General features: G+C 39.2%; 1 protein-coding gene across 3 annotated transcripts in view; it reads right to left on the bottom strand.

Moving 5' to 3' along the window:
• The window catches only part of KIF16B (kinesin family member 16B), a 332,414-nt gene that overhangs the window by 146,047 nt on the left and 168,416 nt on the right, over window positions 1–17,951 (bottom strand). For all 3 annotated transcript variants that reach the window (XM_036009548.1, XM_036009549.1, XM_028523744.2), the window contains exons 13-15: window positions 8,032–8,151; window positions 6,893–6,944; window positions 5,079–5,216 (exon numbers count right to left, since the gene is read on the bottom strand). In XM_036009548.1, the coding sequence (XP_035865441.1) occupies window positions 5,079–5,216; window positions 6,893–6,944; window positions 8,032–8,151 (310 nt within the window). The remainder of the gene's footprint in view (window positions 1–5,078; window positions 5,217–6,892; window positions 6,945–8,031; window positions 8,152–17,951) is intronic.

Raw genomic sequence — 17,951 nt, 5'->3', positions numbered from 1 at the left:
TTTCAATATAAAGATCAAAAATTTAGTTCCAGTTGTCACTAACTTGAACAGTCATATTTTTTCAAATGGACTTTCAATTTTGGTAAAAGTCTAGGGCAAAAATCATTTAATAAAAAATACTGCATAGGAAATATATTTGTCTACCATGCCTCAATGAACAAGAGAATTCAAGACATAATCATACCTACACAAGCAGATGGCAAAGAAATGATAAGCAATTTCTTTGAACTCAATAATCAATCATATTTTTTTCAGGGAGGGGGGATAGAAGAATAACCCGAATATTAAATACTAAATTCTAGGCAGTTTGCACATTAAACAATATGTGCTGTAAAAGTTCCTTTTTCAGTATGTTTGGAACTCAGGACTGATTTTCTCACAGAAACATCATTATATGTAACACTTTCCAGGCAAATCCACAAGAGATTGTGGATAACCCCTAACAGAGTAGGATGACCACTGTCAGTAATCCACTCAATTTTCTCAGCATCCAGTGGCCAGGGCTGTGGGTGGTCCAGAAGCTCCAAAGAAGCATGGCTGGAGCAAGGAAAGCACACAGAGGAAAGAGGCTGATGGCTGAAAAACGAGGCCAGGTGTACCAGCAGCCAGTGTTGAAGTTTGGGGGCTGGCTATGATTGAGGCACTGCTTATAGCAAAGAAGACATTAAAGCCAACCATAACTCTTCCTCTACTTCCATAAGAACACCAGACTGCAATTCCAGGTATCTGAAAAAACAATGCACAAATCTCAGAAGTCCTAGAGTCCAATTACTGAATTTTGGGGCCCCACTTTCCCCATATGGTTTTAAATTGATAATCTTAAAAGCCCTTTGTACTTAGAAAACCTGCAACAAACATTACAATGAAAATAGGTTATTATAGAGTGAAGGTTTTTTCTCCCCATTTTTGAGCAGTTAAAATATAGAGAGAGCTGTGTTCAGAATTGTGTATACATGAATAAACACAGTTGATCAAGTACACACATTAAATGTTTTCAGTTTTAGCAGAAGAAATAGATAAAAACTTAAATACAAGAAGACACAGAATAAAAAGAAGTCCCAAGATGAAATATGCTTTTTAAAATAAGAACAAACTGATTATAAAACAAAATGATTCTAAAATTTTGTTGAAAAAATTAATAGGCATGAATAGCAAAAAAAGTCACTCAGATGAGAAAAAAATTAAAGCATGCTGTAACACAACATGCCTCAAGACTGTGTGATACTGGTACAAAAGTAGAAATACATATGGCTAGAACAAAGTGAAAAGCCAATAAGTGGAGATACATACACACACACACACACACACTATATGTGTTTTCATTTTTGGTAATCAAATTGTTTCAAAAGGGAGGTAGGTGTAGGGTACAAACATATTATAATAAATGATATACCAATTTTGGGAAATTAAATTAGGTCTATACTTTATATATCAGTGAACCCCAGATGTATTAAACAATTAAACATTTCAAACTGAAATCCTGAAAAACATAATTAAATCATGAATAAATAACAGAGAAAAAGAGTAAAATGCTACTAGTTCCACAGCTGATTTTGAAATTATGAAAGAAATCCCAAAGAAAAATATAGTCAAGTAAAGCAAATAAACAGTAGACTTAAAAAGTAACAAAACTGTATTTAAACAGAAAACGTAATATCGGGAAAATAGCTACACCAAATATAAAAAAGTGGTTATAAGGAGTTATAAGGTTACATGGAACATACATTCAAATTAATCAGGGAAAAAAATACATGATTATTTCCCATAATTCTGGCAGGCAATAGTGTAACTATTCTACTTATGTGTTAAGGATGACAATAAAAACCAGCACAACCTCTTGTAAAACGCTGTAAAAATAAACACAGTTACCAAAACAAGTTTACCTCCCTGTGACCGGAGGGTGAAGAAGCCAGCACAGTGATATCTACTGGACAAGAAACCATGTCTCTAATCTTTCACCATGACCCCTGCACCACCCCTACTGCCTAAAAGAACAGCAGCAGGAACCTCCACCTGACGTCCTAAGAAAACAGACAGGTGGCCTGCTGCAATCTAGATCCAATTACATAGTTCACTGGTAGTGCCATCTATGAAGTGTGTACCCTTCAGTTACCCATGTTTTCTACACTAGGGTCTGTGTGTTCCCAAGCAGGGCTGCACTGAAGATCACTACATTGTGACCTCTTGTCTGCCAGCCAATTATGGTAACTTTCTAGGTTCAGTGAAGAAAAACAGACTCTCACTATCACTAACACAGCTGCCTGGCAAGAACCAACTTCTCCATCCAATATGGCCAGGGCCCTTGACTTGGCTGCATAAAAAAACAGGAGATACTTCTTTGGTAATGATCACTGGATGCTCACTGTATCCTCAGCTTGGGCTGGTCACCTGCTATTGCTGTCCTCTGAGCTTCCCAGCCAGCTTCAGGGCACTCACAATGTTTCCCAAGTTCAACTTACCTCAAGACTAAAAACTAAGAGTTAAAAAAAAAAAAGATGGAGAGATCAATGGATGCGTGGATGGGTGAATTATGTGCAGGTGGGCACAAAGGTGAGCATTCCATCAGCTGCTTTTAGAATGCCTTTGATGGAATCTATGTACCTCTTATAAAAGCATGATCGTCCTGGTCCATGCTATGTGTCCTTTGTTTCTGAGATAAGTCTTTGCAACTGACTTCTGTTTATGATTTGGCTAACACCATTAAACCACACTTTTTCCAGTCCCCACCTATCAAATTCTATGTCAAAACAGGTATGTAACCATGAAAAACTGTAATTATAAATATTATATATAATATATAAAAAGAGCTTAAAATATAACATCAACTTCTTTCTTTCTCTTTTGCATGAGTCAGCCCAAAAGCCATCAGGCAGGGCTGAGCAAAGTGGGCATCTGCATGAAAATGGTAGACATGCGGAGTGGGGTGAGGAAGGGTTCTGCACTAAGAGAAGGGTAAGGGTACCCAGCATGAGTGCCACAACCTGAGCAGGAAGAAGAGGGCCCCTGCATGAAGTGGGGGAAGCAGTGACAGGGTACTGGTTACATAATGGGAGTCAGGTTTGTCGTTGTCAGAAAAGGGAGCTATAAATAAGAAAAAGGAAACTAGAATGAATTGTGCTATGGGTTGAAATTAGAGGTGTTGGTGTGAAATTCCTTGTTAGCAATATAGGTAGTAAGATATATTTCAATATAGCAATATAAATAAAAATATAGTTATGAATGTTCACACACACACATTTTCCTTAACTCTGTTGACTGACAGGACCCAGATGCAAGGATACTTCAGTAGCAATGAGCACACCAAGTGCCCAGAGTCCTTGGAGAACTCACAATTCCAAGGAAGTGTAAGATGAGCCTGGGAAGTATTCACAATGGGTCAAGCCAGAAGAACAGAGAAACCAGCTTAAAAGGAACTCCCATTGGCCAATCTGGGACAATCTGAGCATCAAAATAGATGATAGAAATAAACTAAAACTTACCAAATAAAATAGCAAGCCATATGACCCTGTTGATTTAAATTAATTAATGGATAAATAAATGGCAAAAAAGAGATCTTTCTTAAAGTAAAAAGCCAACTTATTGTAAAAGTAGTTTTTTAAAAAATATTAAAATATTGTTTCAAAGTAGAGAAAATAAATGTAGAATAAAGAAAATCACCCTTCAGTATCCATCAGAATAAAAATGAAATCAGCTCAAAAAAATCAATGAATTCTAAAAACTATTGATGATGAGAGTATGATAATGGAATTTTTTTATCTCAAAGTATTGTACCTTCCCACTACCTTTATTAATAAAAAAGAGAGAAAAGAGTAACTTCAGGTATACAGTTCTATAATACATCATCAGTATATTGCATTGTGTGTTCACCATTCAAAGTCAAATTTCCTTCCATCACCCCATATATTTGACCCCCTTTACCATTTACAACCTCCTCCCATCCTCCTTTCCTGCTGGTAACCAACAAACTGTTGTCTGTGTCTGTAAGATTTTATTTGTTTAAATTGTTTGTTCATTTGTTGTTTTCAGTTTTATATCAAAAATGCAAAAAAGTGAGTAACTTCACAGTGAGGAAGTCTAGCAAGCTCCTCTTTAGTCAAATGGTCACAGAGAGCATCATTAGTAATGGCAAGAGACACTGTGTAATGGGGCAGAAGAAAAGTACAGACAGCATCATTTCTCCAATACCCCCGTCAAAATGCATGACACTACTCTAACCATGAGCCATCATCAGATAAATACTATATTTATGTAGAGGAACATTCTATAACATATCACACCTGCAGTTTTCAAAATTGTCAAAATCATAAATATCAAGGATAGAAATCAAGACTAGATTTCTTCCAGACTGAAAGAGACTAGAGGGGCAGACTAGAGGGACGTGGCAAGCAAAGGTAACACAGGATGCCGGACTGAATAGTGGACTCATAACAAACACTGTTGGGACAAAAGGTAAAGGGGAGCTGAGAATCAAATGGTAGAAATGTTTCTGCATCAGTTTCCTAATTTGGATGGTTGAATGGCAGTTATATAGAAGATGCCACTGTTTAAAGAAGACACTCACTGAAGTATTCAGGGCTGACAGGGCAGCAGGTTAGCGATTTACTTTCACATGCTTCTGGAATTAAAAAAGTTCTTTGTACTATCCTTGCAACTTTTCAATAATACTTGAAATTATTTCAAAAAGAAAAAAAGGATATGATTCCAGACCCTTTATGTTATAACTTTTCATTTAAAATATAAATAAGGTAATAAAATTATTAAGAGACCATTGTGTTAACATTTTGCATTTGAAGGCTACTCTTTTGACTTAAGAAAAATCTTTCAAACCCATATATCCTTTACAACAATAATTTCTAAAACAACTACATACATGTTCCTGTGTAATTCAATAAGACAATGGGGATTATAAAGAAGTCCTTCAGCAAAATAAAAGAGAAAACAGCATAATGAAGCAATCTTCCCTCTTTTCATACTTAATTGGTAAATAATTCTAAGATGTACGTGTTCCCCCAGTACAGAGCCCACTTGTTTTCTAGGAACATTACACATAAAAACACTGAAAACCAAAACCCAAATACCTTGATTTAGGTGTGTGGCCTCCATGATCTGAATACCATTCACAGAACACTGAGACCCACTCAGGGGTATCAGAGTCACCGTCCCCCCGACATTTTCAAAGATACAGTGCTCACTCTCCAAGTCAAGGCCATGAAGAACTAAGTTGGGAAAAAAAGAGAAAGAAATTTTTTTCCTTTGGTATCTAGTACAATGCTTCCTATCTTTACTTATTTTTCCACATTGCATACTTTTTCTTTTCCATGTAAATATTGTGAGCATTTATGTTCAGTGAGAAAACTGAATTTCAGAAGTGTGTGGCATGAGCTGACAGAACTGAAGGTACCCCTTGAATGCTACCTTAAAGCATCTGAATATCACCTCTATAAGGAAATCAGTTCTGGGATGTTAATTTTCTTCATCTCCAGGAAAAAAATGATTGAGTGCTGGTAACTTGTCTTAACTGAATACCAGTAAGCCACTCTGTTTGATCCTGAATAAATTTCCATCATGAGCCAACCAAAGTTCTCAGTAAAATGGAGAGAACAAAAGGGCCCCATGGGTCAAGAATTTATTGTAACATCCATATTTACAGACCCTCTGTTACAAATACAGAAACCAAAGGTGAATCTGGCATGGCACAGATCTTGGCAGGTGCCAGGAAGTTTCTAGAAACTGTACCAGAATGAACACTGCCACAGCCTGTACCAATTCTGAGAGAACTTGACCTCACAGGCCTCTCAGAGCATGTGGCTGCTAAGATTTCCCTAATCACACATGACCATCCTGAGTTATTCTTATTTAATGAATGGCCAGGCATGGAAGTGAATGCCTTTCAAATAAACCTACACAACTTCAGGCAAAGATCTTGGCCAGCTTCTCAGGAATACAGACAAAATTTAGTTCCCACTGTTCTCCACAGACCTGCACTACTGAATTTCTCTGCTCACAGAAAATGTGTTTTTACCACTCATCATTATTGAGAGCAACCTCAAAGGTTAAACACACAATTTAACATTAGAAGAAAAGGCCTGATGCTTAGTTCTACTCAAAAACAGTTAAACCTCAGGACTTCTTAGAATTGGTTTCAGCTCTCCCAGTTTCAAAGCAAATAGTAAATACATGTAGGAATACACCAGGGTTAATATGCTAGGGTTGGTTTGATTAATAGTTTACACTTGGTGGGCAAACAAAGTTCATCACCAGCAATTCCAAAAGCAGCTGAGAAGATATGATTCTTCCCCTGCCAGTCCTCACCTTGCCACACACACTTATACATACCACCACCACTGCCACAAATTCCCTAAGTTCTGCCTTTCAAGTCTGGCAAGTCCTCACCTGCTCAGGCACAATCACTGCTTGTCTGTGTGCCTCAGGAAGACTTTCTGGAAACCCAGGCAGTCGTATGTGTGCATGCTGTATATGTGTGCATTCTGCTTTCCTTTATCATCTTTATGCAGATTAAGTGTCCATATTCTTCCCATTAAGGGATCTTGTATCCTTTACCTGTGTCTGTTGACATATTTTATCAATCATTGTCCCATGTGACAAGAGTAGAGTAATTTAAATAAAGGGACTCTTGAAAGATGTGACAGAGTATAGAATACTTGTAGGGTGAGGGGAAAGGATTCAGAGTTTCATTTTATTCACTGAATTAAATGTTCTGTTTATTAGAGTTCCACATTATAGAAAACATATATTCATCAATATTATATTTGAAAAGCTTCCTTTTTTGTGGTTACTTTATGTCTGTCATTCAAAAAAAAAGTTCTTCATTAAATGATACTTAAAATCATTGGGAAATCATTGGGAAGAGGAAACTGACAAAGATTCTTACCAATATCTTGTTCTGTTGAAGCATCTTCTCTACCAACATATGTCTGACCTTCCTGAGTAGAAAAGACAAGTAACATTTATTAGTTAAGACATGAGAAGCAGACTGTTTCTCCATTTTTTATTTCAGTCCAAGCAACCTGATGACCTGATGATTAATGTCTTGGGAAGACCACAGCCTCAGGACAATTAGAGTTCAGAGGCTCTGAAACAATACCGAATGTTGTCTAGAAAATGACAACAGAACTCCTGGAGCTTACTGTCCAACAATGGGTGCGCACCTATTTTTGGCATGTATCATGCACTGCCTATTTCTCCTCCAGGAGAGAGGTGTCTCTTTATGTCTAAAGATATAGTTTATGGGAGCCCACAAAGCATGGTGGAATACCATTTTCTTTTTAAGCCACTGATTAGAGAGAGGATACTAAACTGAAGGTTACAGAAGCAACCACTGATGCTGATGCGGAAATTCTCTTCTTTTGACATGAATAACCTGTTCAGGACCAGGTCCAATAACGTAGGTAGGAGACACCATTTGAAAATTAACATAAGGGCCCTGGCTGGTGTGGCTCAGCTGGTTGAAGCATTGTCCTGTACACCAAAACGTTGAAGGTTCAATCCCCAGTCAGGTCACATACCTAGGTTGTGGGTTTGCATTCCAGTAAGGGTGCACATGGGAGGCAACCAATTAATACTTCTCTGTCACAACAATGTTTCTCTTTTTCTTTCTCTCTCTTTCTCCCCCTCTCTTCCCCTTCTCTCTTTAAAATCAATAAGCATATTAAAATATCTTTTTACATTAACACGAGGGCCCAGGAAACTCTATGTACAGCCAATCCAAGTACTTGTGATTTTCTTCCTTAGTTTGTCTTTTTGTTCCTTATCCCCCTCTTACTGATTCTACAAATTAATAGGTAAAGTAAATGGACTTTCATTTGGCTTTAGAATTCCATGAAAATGGGAACCTCTAATACCAGAGAATCACAATGTACTGTGAAAACCCCCAATGAGCTCCAGGACTCCTTGCATATTCCTTAATGCAATAGCTGTGTTCATCGACACAAAGGATTATAACCAACTTTGCTAGTGTCTAAAGGGAAAACTGAGGACAAAATTAGAATGCTCCACACAGGTAGTGTTTACCTTCAAGTGATATAAAATAATTCCAGTACTCAGAAGGTCATCATCAATGCCAATCAAATGAGGCAGTTCAGAATCCAAAACAACACCAATCCCTTCTTTCCTAAGGGCTAGAGTTTGTTCCTGAAATCAGGAATGAAAGAAAAGGAAAAGGTTACTTTGAAGAAAGAGAGCATCATATTTGGTGTTCTTTTGTTTTTTAAATATTCTCTAGAGTGTAAAAATTATTCATTTCTCATCAAAAACACTGTGAGAAAAATGGACCTTAAATTTTATATTGAAATCCTGGCATACAGTAAGTAAAGTGAATCTGAAACATATGAAACTTCAACTAAAATGAATTAAACTTATTGTCTGATTTATATAACCTCTTTGAAACCAAGCTGAAACCTTGCCTTTCTTAGGCTCTATAACCACCTGACTACAAAGGAATCTTCCTCCTTCTTCAAAACCTTTATTTCTCTTAATATATAGATGTCTCCTGATTTGCTGGCTCTTCTCTCCAGTTACAATGGACAAACTGTGCATGTTCCTAAGATGACTACTGTTCTGTGCATTAGTTCCTCCTGTACCACAGCTACTAGTCCCTCTGTCTCCTGTATCATCTTCTATCTATGGATCACACAAATCTGCTTTAGATTTCCCACCAACCACTATCACCACCACTTCCCTTGGCCCAGTATCTCCCTCCAGCTATCACAAATTTCTCTCTGCCCCTTTAGTGAAAAGCACCTCCAGAGAGTTTCCTACACTTATGATTCTCCAATTCCTCCCCTCCTGCTTTCTCTTGAACCCACTCCATGGAGACTTTACCTGCAATCTGTAAGCTGACTGATTCTCAAATCTAAATCCTGACACAGACCTCAGTCTCTCTCTCTCTCCTCCCCCTGCATCACTCTCTCTCTCTCTCTCTCTCTCACACACACACACACCCCTCTGCCTATCTCAACATCTGTGAGGGCAGCAAACAGGAAGCTCAAACTTAACACACTGAAAAACCAACCCTTGTTTCCTCCTGCCTCCCAAACCTGTACATTATCCCTTCTTAGTGAATGCCAACCTTCCTTACAGTTACTAGGACCCAAAACCATGACTGTACTTACTTTCTCTAAACCCTACATACTTAGTATTGACTCCACCATCAAAACACTCCCCTCATCTGATAGCATCAAGCCACCTGTGCCACACTCCTCCCTGGCCCCAACCATTAGCATCTTTTACCTGGATCACCACAACAATCAATTATACTATCACTCAAGTCCCAGCTATGGTATAGACTCTACTTGATGGCCAGAGGGATATTAGGGCAGGCCACTCCTCTGCTCAGATCCTTTATGTGGCCTCCCATTTCAATGAGACAACAGCCAAATCTTTGTAACATTCTACAAAGCACTGCATGATCGAATGCCTTGCCAACCTCTTGCTCTCATCTCCTGCCACTCTTCCCCTTGCTCACAGCTGTCTAGGAATCCACAGATCCTTACTGTCCTCAAACTTGCCAGCTTACCCTCACCTCAGGGCTTTTGTTTTTCCTTTTTCTCTTCTGATTTTGGGGTTGCTGTGTGTTCTGGCATTGTTAATTCATTCTCCTCCCCTAGAGCAGGGTTTCTCAACCTTGGCACTACTGACATTGTGACCAGATGATCCTTCATTATGGGGGGATATTTTGTGTACTGTAGTAGGTTTAGCGGCATCCCTAGCCTTTACCCATTAGATACCAGTAACACACTCCCTCCCCCCCAAGACTGTGAAAAGCAAAAATGTCTCTGGACACCAGCAAATGTCCCAGGGTGGGGGTGGGGGACAGGCGGGAGAGGGACAGCCTCAGTTCTAAAGAATTCCCTATGTACATATATATCTTGGCCTTCACTTCCTCAGATCTCTGCTCAAAAGCCACCTTCTCCCATCACCCTATACAAGATAGTAATCACCAACCTCCCTTATCATGAGTTTGTTTCTCTCCTCAACAATTATCACCATATATGTTATATACAAATGTATTATACACATACTACAAACAAGTGACTAATTTCATATCTGGCATACAGTGGTTCCTCAATTAATATTTTTTTAAATAAATTAATATTTAACTCTACCCTGACCAGTGTGACTCAGTTGGTTGGGTGTCATCCCAAAAAGCTAAAGGTTGCCAGTTTGATTCCCAGTTGGGGCACATGCCAGGGTTGCAGATTCAGTCCCTGGTTGGGGTACAAACAAGAGGCAACCAACTGATGTTCCTCTCCCTCTCCTGCTCCCTCCCTTCCCCTCACTCTAAAACTAAAATCTCTAAAAATAAACTTTAATAGCTCCCAGTCAAAGTAGAATGATTTCAGAGAAATTCAGAAAGGAGGGTCAATGGCAGCACCTCCAGGAAGAGACTTGCAGGCCTATGTCATAACATCAGGCCCATTTGACTCAAGACAAAAAAAAAATCTATAAAATTAGGCTTCTGGCAAGTCCAAGGGAAAGCAGACATACTGCAGAAGACTAAAAGTGAAAATTCCAGCCTTGAGGTTGGTCTGTGCTGAGTTCTAGCTGAATCATACCCAAGAGCATGGCACTGTGCTCTGTGATTACAGGCATAGTGGGAACAACAGGGGAGCAAGTTCCAAGCTACGAACTAGGGCTCCTGGTCAGAGACTCTCCCGGTGAATCCCTTCCCCACCCCACCTCAACAGTAAGATAGCAGTGTGCAAGGCACAGTTCTGGCACTTGGATGCCCAACAACATCTGAAACGCCCTACATTCCTGGAATGGATAAATGTATTTTATGTCATTTAAATATTAAAACAATGTACAAAATTTGCCATTCTCTAAGTGAAGGATTCAGAACTTTACAGCCTTGATGACAAGGAAGCTCCTTTGAGGCTCTGGGGAAGAGCAGTGGAAAGAGAAAAGGGCTTAAGGCCTTTAGGCCTTCATGACTGCAGGCATTTGAGTCACAAAGGTGCATAAGAAAAGCTGAAGTCATGCAAGAGGGCAACAGAATGAAGTGGCAAAAAAGGGGTGTTTAAAAAAACATAAAAACCACCTTAAAGAAAGCAATTTAACAACCATTAAATAGATGCAGAGAAAATGGCCAATGCATAATTTAGGTTCAAGAAAAGGAAATGAAGTGTGACATTGTTCTTCAATTACTCCTATCAGCCAGGTTCAAATCCCAGGGTTCAGAACCTCAGGCTTCGAGGTTGGAGCCTCAGTATCTTGATTTGCTACACCAAGGCCCTTGCAAATTTTATTAAAATTAGCACTCTAAATAAACCAGGCTTTGCCCCTACCTCTAAGACATTGGTAGAAATCATGCTTTTTCTTCTGCCCATTGAATTCAAGTATAAGTTAAAAGTATGTGATTTTTATACATACACACACACACACACACACACACACATATATTACAATGGGGAGTTTCATCATATAGTTCCACTTCATAAAGCAATGTCCTCACTGGACGGCCACATAGCTCAGAATTGTGACAGTACTGCACACACAGTAGAGAACCTCCTGACAATGAACTATCCCAGGCCTCTAGGCCCATGAGAAAAGGACAGTGACTGTTCTCACGAGTCCAGAGACATATGTACTTCCTCCATAAAAGTAGACAATAACCTCCCCCCACCCCCACAAAAGGCAATATTTTAAACTCTAATAGTTCCCACTCAAACTTGAGAAATTGTTTTGGACCACATCCCAGTCTACTTTAATACCCTTTTTTTTAACCACTGAAAAAAATTTTTTTCCTTTCTTGAAATAAGTCTCAGAGGCTTTGAAAATCACTTGAAATTCATAACTCCAGAGCCATTAAGCCAAAGTATTGTCTGTCCCCACCAATTCCCAACACACTCACACACACCAACATGCACTCACACACACTTCCATACATAGAATGGATAAAGCCAGAATTAAGAGAAAGTTTCCCAGGATTGGGAGTGGGGACACATGAATTTATGATTAATGCTGCCCTAGAGCTCTATGACATTCAAGCTGCGTTCACTACATGATACTATAAAAGTGTCACCTCATAAAACTAAAAACAAGGGTTTAAATCATTGCTCAAGTGAAAAAGTGATTTCAGACCAAAATATCTATCACATATAAAATATTTACTGAGTGGCATCTACTGTTATACATAATTTATGAAACACCCCTTTCGTAAGATGGAATATTTAAATGGCAGAGTTGACGATCCCTCCCCCAACTCCAGGCACTCTGGGTCCAAAATAATGAAAGTGATAAAATATGGATAGCTGCACATATTTTGTATTGAAACAAATCTTTTGGCAATCAATATTTGCATCACAAGGAAACTATGGCCTGACTAAAAGTGTCAAAACATAGCATCAGCTTATTTTAGACATTATGCTCATTATATTTGCAAGTAATATATTCAATGTTTTTATTCAACCATTGAATGTAAAACATGTGTCCAGTGCTAGGGCAATTACAGCATCATCTCCTGTAGATTCCAGAGGTTCAGGTGAGCTACAGGCAGGATGGCCCAGATGGGAGGGAAGGAGGCCAGCCACACATGGGCTTGGCTCACTGAAGAGTGTACCCTCATTTATAAGATCCAGCAGGGATTCAACCTCTTGGTCACAGTCATATCCTTTGTATCAAGCACTGTGTCTGACAAAAATCAACAACTATGTTAAAAAAAAAAAGCTATTTTTTCTCTCTGGAGAAGCATACCTGAGAGCTAGATCTTGCTTGGGAAATATTGGGAAAACTTGGGCAACGTGCGAGTTTCCTCCTACTATGTTAGGTGAACACAGCTACACCAGTTACACAGTAATTACTCAATAAGCACTGATTATTTGGCACTGTAGGGGGTAAGTGATTTTAAGTAAGTGGGGGAATAGCCAAGAATCACATATCAGAAGCTTCCTGTCATATAGTCTACGGAGAATTATGTGTTTGACTAACTAGTGGACTTTCATAGCAATGTCTCACAGTATAAAGTACACTTAATTTCAGCCAACTTCACTACAACACTTATCAGAACAGAAGGAAGAACGCCACATTTGGAGCTTGGAGCCACATGCCCAGTGTGGGTGTGAAGAGGGAGGGAGTAGGTCTCGTAGGCAGGAAGACCTTTAGGAAAAAAAAAAGTACCCTCTAGCAAAACTATTTTTTAATTAAAAAAATGCATGTGATTTTATCTGAATTTAACATTAGGAAAAATATTCATTGAATTTCAATGAAACATTTTCTCACTAAAAGAGATATTTCTTAAAATATCCTTCTATGTTAAGACATTATGAAACATACTTAGAGGTTGACAACATTGCATATTTTTTTCACACATGGTTTGGTCTTAAGTACCACTACTCAAATGTGTACATGTTTGAGAGTATCTGCCTCCTGCCCTCATACATTAATGACATCAGAGCTGCATCAATTGGACCATGTACTGTGTCATAACTTTCCTTTTCCCAGGAACTTTGAAGACATGGTGCCACTGTCTTCAGAACTTGAATGCTGCTCTAAAGAGATATGAAGCTAGCCTAACTTTTAGTCCCTGGAAGATAATTTGGTTTTCTGCCTGAAATCTTTGAAAATATTTTTTCTTTATACTTGAAATTCAATAGTTTACTTAGGACAGATCTCATTCTATATCCTAAATTTTCCTAGAAAACAATATATTCTAATCTGAAGACTCAGTTCTTTTCTTTATTTTTCATTTCATAAAAATTCTTTTGATTTTATATTCCATCTTCTGTTTTATTTGTTGACTATCTACTTTGGAGAAACCAATTATCCTTAAACACATTTTCTTTGTCTTCTTCATTTTTCAGTTTGTGATTGCTTTAATATCTTGATCATTTTATTTGTGTGTGGTGAGATTATCAAGCCTTTAACTTTTAGTAATTTGATTTCAATGGCATCTATTGTTATCCTTGATAGTCCTAATTTTATTTATGAGTCCTGCAATAGATTTTGTTTTAGACATCAAAGTCTATCTTTAGGTCTGCAATCTCTCTCTTTTTCTTTTCATCTCATTCTGCTTTTGATTATCATCTTGCTTTGTTCATTGAATTCCTGTTTCTCATTAACTTGTTTCACAGAATGAAGCAATTGTAAGGAACTCCCTTCTATGCCTTGAAGTATGTTTTCATCTAGATCTGGATATTTTGTCTTTTGCCTACTTTACTCCTTTTCTTGCACTCTGTCCATCTATCCATTTACCCATCCATCTACTACTAGACTGTGTTTATATAACTACCCTATTCTTTCTCTTCATTGTACATATACTTAGGTGTGTCTGCCCAGAAATTCTGTATACTCTAACACTAGATGGGCAAGTCCTTGACTCTTGTCCTGCCATATCTGTCATCTTGTTCAAAGACTGAGTACTCTGCATTCTCTCCTCTCTTCTCTAGCTAGGTGGAATGACAGCAGGCCAGTAGATCGCAGCTGACTACTAGAAAGACTTTGAGTTCCTAGGCTCTGCATCCTCTACTGGGCTCCTTCCTTCTGCTTGGGAAGAGATCCCATTCTTGTGGGGAAGGCTGCTCTCAGGAGTCTCATTCTTTCACCAGGCCTTCACTTACAGACACTTGGCTCTGCATTTCACAGCATCCCAGTCACCAACACCAGCCATTTCCAGGACTCCTCAATGAGAATAGCAACATCAATTGGTTCCTCCCTGACATGAAGATATTGAAGAGGCCTTATGAATCCTCACTCATTCAGCTTCTAATGCACAAGCCTAGATAAACCCCCTTACAACCTTCCTCCCTCTTCCTCAGTGGCCAACTCAAGACCTTTTCCATATGTTTCCTATTAGTGATTTCATGGTGGTGTTTATGCTGCAGGACGGGATGTTTGCTTTGTTTTTTATTATCATTTCCTCATTTCTTTGAAATCTGTGATGTCATCTCCAACTGCCTCTTTTGCATCAAAGTCAAGAATAGGATTTCAGCAAGCCACAAAAATGGAAGAAAACAATGTTTGTGGGATTTCTTAAGTAAAGATGTGGAGAGGGATACACAAGGAACTGCCGGACATTCAGTTTAACTTATAAACTTGGAAAAAATGTCTGAAAAAACAGGCAGATTGATCATTATTTGATTCAGAAACTGGGAAGCTATTGAAAATTCTGAACAGGAAATGGCTGGTACTTCAGAAGATGAATCTGGAAGGATGAACAGAAACAGAGGAAAAAGACAGGTAGGACTAGAAAAGAAGTGGTAGCTGGAGAGACACTGTTGAGGTAGACAGACTCCATGTGACAATTAGTTCATCTTAAGTAGAGACATTCTTCACAACTGTTTTACATACTCTTCTAAATAAGAAATAAGAACATTAGAAAGGTTGCGAGACTTGCAAAAATGTGATAAACATCCAAAGATTTTTATTGCTAGGGGGAAAAAAAATCCTGACTTTTCTAGTTATATTCTATAGATAGTTCAGCAAGTGGGTACTGTTGACTTATTACTCACCAATTTGACTAGCAAGGGTTGTCAAGTAATTTACATGGTTCTTTTATCATATACAAATGATAAGCAGTCATTTTCAACACAAACCAATTAGCTCTGAAATCCTGAAAATACACCACATGCTGGCATTCACACAGATGTGAAGCACTGTTTCCTGCACATTCTTTTGCACACAGAAAGAATCCCATCCGTCAAAAAGAGAAAGGAAATAGTTGCCAAGATTACCAGGAAGTCAATGTACCAGTCAACTGCCCCAACCACCATCCCGTCTTCCTCCCCACTGTGTCCATGCAACCTGAGCAAGCTATGATGAGAAGGAATACGAATCTCCAACATATTCCTCCAAAAAGGAACCTTTTACTTTTGCTGTGTTCCCAGAGAGAATGATGAAGTAAAGGAAAACAATATTTGCCGGCTAGCAGCATATTCGATGTCTCTACAAAGCTGATTGGTAACCCATAATCCTTCATGTGAGAGTTTTATTAATTATGTTCTTTGCATCATAATCAGATTTAAAAAACACACAGAGAGAAGGGCAAGAGCAGTCTGGAAATTAAAGACTGGCACTCTATCTGAACTAAAAAGGTCTAACAGATAGACACCACACACCTAGGGAGCAAGGGAGGACCAAGGATCAGCCATCAGAAGGAGGCCCCAGGAAGGAGGGGGATCAAGTACAAAGACAAAAGTAGAAATCCACAAGCTGAGGGGTGGGGCAGAAAGAATCAAGTGCGTAAATCTACAAGCGACCATCAATCTCTCTCTTTGCCTCAGCTCCCCTATCTACACCACCAGTGGGTCCATCAGCAGCTCTACATGCAGGACAGTCTGAATCATCCACAGCTTTCCATCTCTACTGCTACTGACCTGGTCTGGCTACCAACAACTCCTACCTGGAGAGTCTGCTGTGCTCAAATTGGTCTTCATGCTTCTTCTCTTACTGCCCTACAACCTATTATCCATATGACAGCCAGAGTCATCTTTTCAAAATGTTAAGAAGTCACGCATAAAACTCTACAATGTCTTCTCGTGCATTTAGATTGAAATGGCCCCACATCTAACTTAATCTGCACCCACCTACCTCTCCAATACTACACCCCCCCACTCTCTACTTGACTCACAACTCTCTAGCCACAGTGGCCCTCTCATTCCCACTGCAGGCCCTTTGCATATGCTGTTCTCCCTGCCTGGGAAGTTCTCCTCCTAAATCTTTGTGACTTGCCCCTTCTTGTCAGTCAGCTCTTATCATACATGCTCTCTAGTGATCAAAGACATCAGTAAGACAGAGACAAGGTCCTTGCTCAGATAAAGTTTACATTCTCTCCACACCTGCTCCCCTACCCAGGCACATTCTACCATTCCACTTGGCTTACTGTTTTAAGTCTGTCTGCTTCTCAAAAGCAAACAGTGGGTCCAGGACAAGTCAAGCCCAAGGATAAAGACATCAGGATGAAGACATCAAAAGCCAAACTAATGAACAGTATCATGACTTCTGACCGCAGGTCTGAGACTGTCTCTTATCAGTCCTGATTTTACTTTCCTTGCTAGTCAAAAACAGCTCTGAAACCACAAATTAATACTTAAAATGACCAGAATAAGTCAAGCTTTTAAGAGAATCTTCTGTAAAGGCAAAAATTGGGTTCTAAAAGACTATCATCATAAATAATTTAAGTATACAAACTATACCAAGAATCATAAAATTGGTATCAGATTGGAACCTATTAATGATAAAAAGTGAACTAATTTCTGATCAAGATAGAGGCATAGGTAAACACACTTCACCTCCTTGAGCAATTACAGAAAAGAATTATAACTAGACCTCAAGACAACTAACACGCAGAGCTGTCAGAAAATCAAGCTGTATGGATTTGTGAATCCAACAACCAAGGATTTAAAGAAGCCACATTCATCCAGACAGGTAGAAACAGCAGCGATGGAAGGAGAGGCATAGAGACATGGTCTGGCGCAGAGAGGCAACAGTGGCCAAACATTCACATGTGGTAGATAAAAGTCAGAAGAGATACCTTGGAAGCTAGTGATTCCAGCCCCAAGCCAGACCACACATCCCTGGACTGCAGCACCAAGAAGATAAGTCCCCATGACTTCTGGCTGTAAAAACCAGTGGAGGTTGGGGCAGTGGACAAAATTGCTGGATTTTCAAAAGGCTTGGCTTAAAAAGCCCACAGGGACTTAAAACCTATGCAAACCAAGCCTCTCTGGGAGACAGGACCAGGGCAACAGCTGGAAGGGCACCAGTCGCACAGGGCGAATACCAGGCAAACCTCCAGAAACCAACCAGTAACACTGTTCCCTCTCTGAGCCCTCCCCCCACAGAGAGCCACAAAGTGGTGAAGTATATTGCCCTACCCTGGCAATTACCTAAGGCTCCACCACACAAAATTTATAGGGGCCTTTTCTACAATAGGTCATGCTACTAAGACAGGGAGTCAAAGCAGTTCTACCTAATACACAAACAAGCACAGGGAG

The sequence above is a fragment of the Phyllostomus discolor genome, chromosome 9 (assembly GCF_004126475.2).
Source record: "Phyllostomus discolor isolate MPI-MPIP mPhyDis1 chromosome 9, mPhyDis1.pri.v3, whole genome shotgun sequence".
NCBI classification, from domain to species: Eukaryota; Metazoa; Chordata; class Mammalia; order Chiroptera; family Phyllostomidae; genus Phyllostomus; species Phyllostomus discolor.
Note: the sequence above shows the minus strand (reverse complement) of the source record. Positions and strands in the feature narration are given on the sequence as shown.